We start from the raw sequence: 5,558 nt of genomic DNA, 5'->3' as shown, positions 1-5,558 counted from the left end.
TTACAGGACAGAGCACCTAGGTTGCAGATCCATAATGAATTTTGGGTTTTCTCACTCAGATCAATATGCAAGTTCTTTTCACGTTGATCTCGATTTCTTCCCCTTTAATATCACTTGATTTTCTCAATATAACCCTAATTTTAACATACCAGTGTTTAGCGTGTAATTAGCTATCTATTATTAGTTTAATCTTTTAATTATTAAATTTTGGGTTTGTTCAGCGTTCGAGTGGCCGATCACTTGAATTGTTTCTAGAGACAGGAACACTGGTATGTTCTGAGTTTAGGATTTAATTATGACTTTATAAGGACATTAAATTAATCACTCAAATACCTTTTGCTTGTGCAGTTTGTTTTCTTCACTAGTGGTATTGTGTTTTTAACATTTATAGTGAATGGTTCGACAACACAGTTCGTTTTACACTACCTTGACATGGACAAGTTAACAGCTGCAAAGGTCAGCATTCCAGATCTTCTAAGTTCAGCTTATCTTCTTGCTCTAAGGGATAAAACATTCTGTTATCTCATGCATTAAATGGTGCCTTAATGTTTCAATTTATATCTTACTTGTGAAACAATATCTCCACTCTAATATAAGGATATACCTTCAGAAGTCTTGTCTTTCATGTTATATTTGGCCTTTGCCCTAATAATTTGATCGTATAATTAACAGAAACGTATCCTTGATTTCACAAAGTATGAAATGTTGAACAAAGCACTAGAAGCTTTTGGTGAACTTGGAGATGATGAGGAACTAGGGCCTGCTGATTGGGCCACAGTGAAGAGATATATCTCCTGCCTAAATAACATTGAAGGTGAACGTGTTCATCCTCACGGCACATCTGAAAGTGATACTAATCTGGATGCCATGAATTTGAAAGACATACGAGTACGCCTTCTCAATAGTTAGCAACTTTTACATTATCCTTATAGTTTTCTAATATTATGAACTTGATTGCTTCAACCACATTAGTATCATGACTAATTTGAGAGCTTGTTGCTCATATTAGGTGTCCAAGCTGCTTATTGGGAGATGCTTGATGAAGGACGAATTTCTCAAACGACAGCTAATATTCTAATGTTATCTGTGGAGGAGGCAATAGATTTAGCTTCACATGAGCCTCTATGTGACTGGAAAGGCTTAAAATCTAATGTTCACTTTCCAAATTACTACAAGTTTCTTCAGTCTAGTATGCTTCGACCAAAATTAGTTACATACTTCACTGTGGAAAGGTTGGAATCTGCTTGTAATATTTGTGCTGCGTTTCTTCGTGCACACAGAGTTGCTCCACAACAATTACATGACTTCATAGGTAGTTTTTTTACCTCACTAATTTTTGGCTTTTTATCTTGCGAAATACTATTTGCAGCTTCTACTCTTTTTGTTGCCTCTATTCCATATAGTTTCTTCTCCTTAACTTGCTGTGAAAAATATAATACAAATCTTGTACTAATAAACACTGTAAATCCTGGTGACAAGCATTGCAGGTGAAAGTGATGTTGCTTCTGCTGTTATCAATGAAAGCATTGCAGAAGGAGAAAAAGCACGGAAGTTCCTGGAAGATGTTCGCGTAACATATCCTCAGGTATGCAAGTTAAAAAAAATTATCCTACAATATTATCTTGGTTTCAGATCATTTAAATTTCATAATCCATCTTTTTTTATTGTTAAAGAGGGTTAAATAAACTCTTTTTTTTTTTGCTCAATTTGATGTGATGGCTGTCATTCAGGTCTTAGGGGTTGTGAAAACAAGGCAAGCCACATATGTAGTGCTAAATCACTTAATTGAATATGTTCAAGACCTTGAGAAGGCTGGGATTTTAGAGGAGAAAGAGATGTTGCTTCTGCATGATGCTGTCCAGGTATCCTCTGGTGATATTCATGCTTTTCTCTTCATCTGTTACCTTAACGGTTCGCTCTTCTCTGGAATTATAATTGTGTTGTTCATCAATTAATGGATTTGTTTATTTTTCAGACTAATTTAAAGAAATTACTCAGAAATCCTCCTTTGGTGAAGCTTCCTAAAATAACTAGTATGCATCCTATGTTGGGCGCTCTGCCTTCTCCGATTTGTGAATCACTTATGAGTGGTACCAGGGAAGTGCAGCGATTAGAATCTTCTTTGGTTAGATTTTCAAGCAGTGAAACTATTACTGCAGGTTAGATTCTTCTTTTCAGGGCTATGTATTGTAACTGTTTGTGATTATATCTTGCTTATAGAGGGTTTAACATTGCAATGCTCATGGCTTGTTTTTTCATTTTTCTCTAATAATAATTCATGCAATTTGAAATTTATCAGGTAACATTAGTTAATTATCAAATTGTGTTCAATTTTAAATTTGGGAGCCTATATAATTTAATTTGTTGGAATGCCCATGCTGGATTTTTGTATGAGAATTAGTCATTATTAAACTACCGAAGATATATTTGGATCAATTTGATGAACCTTCCGTTAAAGCGTGCTTTAGGTGGTCTATTCCATTAGCAATTACTTTAACCTTGTGATGCTAATGGAGGCTGCAAGATTCTAAAGAAGTTAACTCCAAGAAGAAACATTGACCTTTGGTGGACTTTGTGTTTTGAAGCATCTTTTACCAAGGTTCTTGCTTTTCTGTTGCTGGTGATAATTGTCATGAATCATATTTTCAGAAAGCTTAATTTGTTCGGTAGATACATGAATAGCTTTATACCTTCAAATCGCATCAGGCAATAACATTTTTTGGGGCTGCAGCCCTGACAATGCTTGGGTTGAGGGATACGACTAATTTGGTACCTTAACAGTTACTGTGTGTTATTATCTTGTGTAAACTGACCTACAATTCTTATCTGAAGGTTATTTGAAGCTTGGCATAGTAAAATACCTCTACTTGTTGAAGCTGTAAAGTCCTTGCTAGAGGACCCGAGTTTAGGTGTTCAGAAAGCACTTTCTGTTGTAATCAATTATGAACCATGTTCATGTAATTTACTTCTGAACTAACACAGTTTCTTACCCTTCACTTTCTTTTGGTTTTTCCTGCCTTCCTTTTCTTGTAGTTAATTGTGGTTATGGCTTCACATTGTTACTTGATTGGTTCATCTGGAGAGTTGTTCATTGAGTATCTTGTATGGCACTGTGCTTTAACTGACAATAATCGCGGTGATCTTGACATCCTGAATAAGAAAGTGGAGGTAAAATTTCTCCCCAATCCTTGCTTCTCAATAAACAAGTGCCACTTGTGTACAATGATAAGACCAAAATTTACTTTCATAAAAAAGAGGTGTACTTCCCATGCATCTTTATTAGTTCTTTAGTCTTTACCTTTTTTTTGGTCGGTATTTAATTTGGTAATAAAGAAGAAATTGTATATTGTGATTTAAATAAAATCGCTCATGCACTATATCTTACTCTATTTAAATAAAAAAGTCCATAATTACATGAAAATGATTGAAAGGTATATGACATAGGGAGAGCATAACATAAGGTATTAAAGAATTCAAGTATGGAGACTTGAAAGTCTTAATAGATTGAAAATAAGGTATATTAATTTATAATTTATTCTATTTAGTGACAATAACAAATTATATTATATATATATATATATTGGTAGGTGAAGGAGAAAGAACAAGTCCAACTAAACAACTTGAGTTTGGTGACTCAGAATTGATTTGGCCACACTTTTCTTAATCTCTTGAAAAAGAATATTTGGCACTTTTTTTGTTTTTGTACACAAGTGTTGGTGGCCGCCATAGGAAGGGGGGGTCCATGAACAAAAGCTTCTTCAAAATAGAAGCCCAAGGTTGAAATTAAAATAATTAAAATAAAAGCCACATCTCAAGCTTTGTACACAGTTATTACCTGAAGAAGGCTTTGAATTCTAAATATATTTTGTTTAAATTCTTTAATTCTAAATATACTCTCTCTAACATGATCTCAATTGCAAGAACCCTAAGGTCATTCTTTAAATTCTTTAATTCTATCATGGGAATAGTAGGCATGTCAATGATCATTTATGATTTATGGATAATCAAAATTTGGCTAGAAGAAAGATAAGATGTACCACCTACTTTTGAATTTGTATATGAGACATGGTAATCAATTATACTTCCATTTATGTATTTATTTTATTCTCAAAATAAATCTTCCTTCTGTTATCATTCTGCTCCTATGCTTTCACTTTTTGTTGCAGGGTTGCTTATACTTTAATTTGCATTGGTGTTTTCATGTGTGTGGTAACATGTCTAGGAGATATGGCAGCAGGTAGCATGAATGGTTATTGTCTCTCATGTGTATCCTTTTTCATTGCTTGTGTCAAGTGTATACGGTAGAATGGAATAGCTAACAAATTGAATCACACATAATACTTCTCAATTTGTGATTATTATTCTTGTAATTAAGTTATTAAAGAAAATATTAAAGAAAAAAGACTTTTTATTGGTCAACTAAGTGAAACATTTGGCTTGCTGCACTTTCTATAACTTTGAGATTAATGACCTTAATTCAAAGCCAGTATATGGTGAGCATGATCATAATTCTTCTGCTGGAGGGTGTAGTAACAGCGGACATTCTCCTCAATTCTGATTGGGAGAAGGTACTCTCAATACTTATCATGGCAATGATATTTCTTTTTCTTTTCCATTTTTTTCAACTGTTAATGCACCTTTCAGGACTTGCCTGAGGACCCAACTGGAAAATTCAACGACTTCAAGGATTTTGTGGAGTCAAATTTTGATGTTTGCAAATGGATAATACTAGTGATCATCTCAGCACAGGTGTATGACAAACTTTTCGAACGTTATGCTCATACCTGAAGAAGGCTTTGAATGCAAGTATAAATAGCGCAACTTCCGCTAGAGTTGAAATGGCAGATATTACCACTACTGATGATGCAGTTAGGCCTGATTGATCTCTGCTAGAAGCATCATCACTGTTGCAGTGATCAAGAGGGCTTCCACAAAGCTGTTGGTTCCCTTCAAATGCCTCGTTCGGCCAATGAGAGAATTTTCTGTCCAATTTTCCTTGAAGGTTATTGTAGAAGAGATCAAGCACTCCCAAGCTGCTCATGTCACCAACTTGTGGAGGGACTTCTCCAGTGAGTTGATTGTGGGAAAGATCAAGTACTTCTAATTTTAACAGATTCCCAAGAAAAGCTAGGATTTCACTTGAGAGATTGTTGTATCTGAGGTCTAAATTGATCTGGCGATTTTGGAGTTTTTCAATTTTTGTTTTAGTATGGAAAATAGCACAGCTTTTAGTATGGTTGATAGTTTTAGTATGGTTGAATAATACATTGAGGATTATATTTTGAATTATATTAACTTGTTTGTTTATTATAGTACTTTTCTTTTAGTTTGATAATACAATGAATTTATTTATTTTTTGAAATATTATAAATATTTGAATACAAATTAGATAAAAATTTGTATTAAATTTATATTTATTTTGTATGAAAACAGGTTTTTTTGTAATAGAAAAATCTAAAAAAAATATTTTACCTTACCGACAGATTTACAGACGGATTTTCTGTCTGTAATTAGAGTGTAAGATGGTTTTCCAAGATTCAAATTATAGACGGAAAATC

General features: G+C 33.7%; 1 protein-coding gene across 1 annotated transcript; it reads left to right on the top strand.

Moving 5' to 3' along the window:
- Positions 1-223: 223 nt before the first annotated feature.
- On the top strand, positions 224-5,312 carry LOC130948511 (sodium/hydrogen exchanger 7-like). The gene is made up of 11 exons (XM_057877259.1): positions 224-269; positions 349-456; positions 673-904; positions 1,010-1,312; positions 1,488-1,585; positions 1,731-1,862; positions 1,976-2,159; positions 3,034-3,168; positions 4,167-4,266; positions 4,488-4,568; positions 4,645-5,312. Exons 2-8 carry the CDS (start codon positions 433-435, stop codon positions 3,093-3,095), a joined length of 1,035 nt encoding a protein of 344 aa, XP_057733242.1. The 5' UTR covers positions 224-269; positions 349-432; the 3' UTR covers positions 3,096-3,168; positions 4,167-4,266; positions 4,488-4,568; positions 4,645-5,312.
- The last annotated feature ends 246 nt before the right edge of the window (positions 5,313-5,558 follow it).

This window comes from Arachis stenosperma, chromosome 9 (genome assembly GCF_014773155.1).
Source record: "Arachis stenosperma cultivar V10309 chromosome 9, arast.V10309.gnm1.PFL2, whole genome shotgun sequence".
Lineage (NCBI taxonomy): Eukaryota > Viridiplantae > Streptophyta > Magnoliopsida > Fabales > Fabaceae > Arachis > Arachis stenosperma.
The sequence above is the reverse complement of the archived record's forward strand: the minus strand, read 5'-3'. Positions and strand labels throughout refer to the sequence as shown.

Excerpts from the sequence above, each read along its gene's own strand:
- LOC130948511 (XM_057877259.1), top strand. The coding sequence starts at position 433 with ATGGACAAGTTAACAGCTGCAAAG. Across the intron at positions 457-672 it reads ACAAGTTAACAGCTGCAAAG|AAACGTATCCTTGATTTCAC; the intron begins GTCAGCATTCCA and ends TATAATTAACAG. Across the intron at positions 2,160-3,033 it reads CAGTGAAACTATTACTGCAG|TTAATTGTGGTTATGGCTTC; the intron begins GTTAGATTCTTC and ends CTTTTCTTGTAG.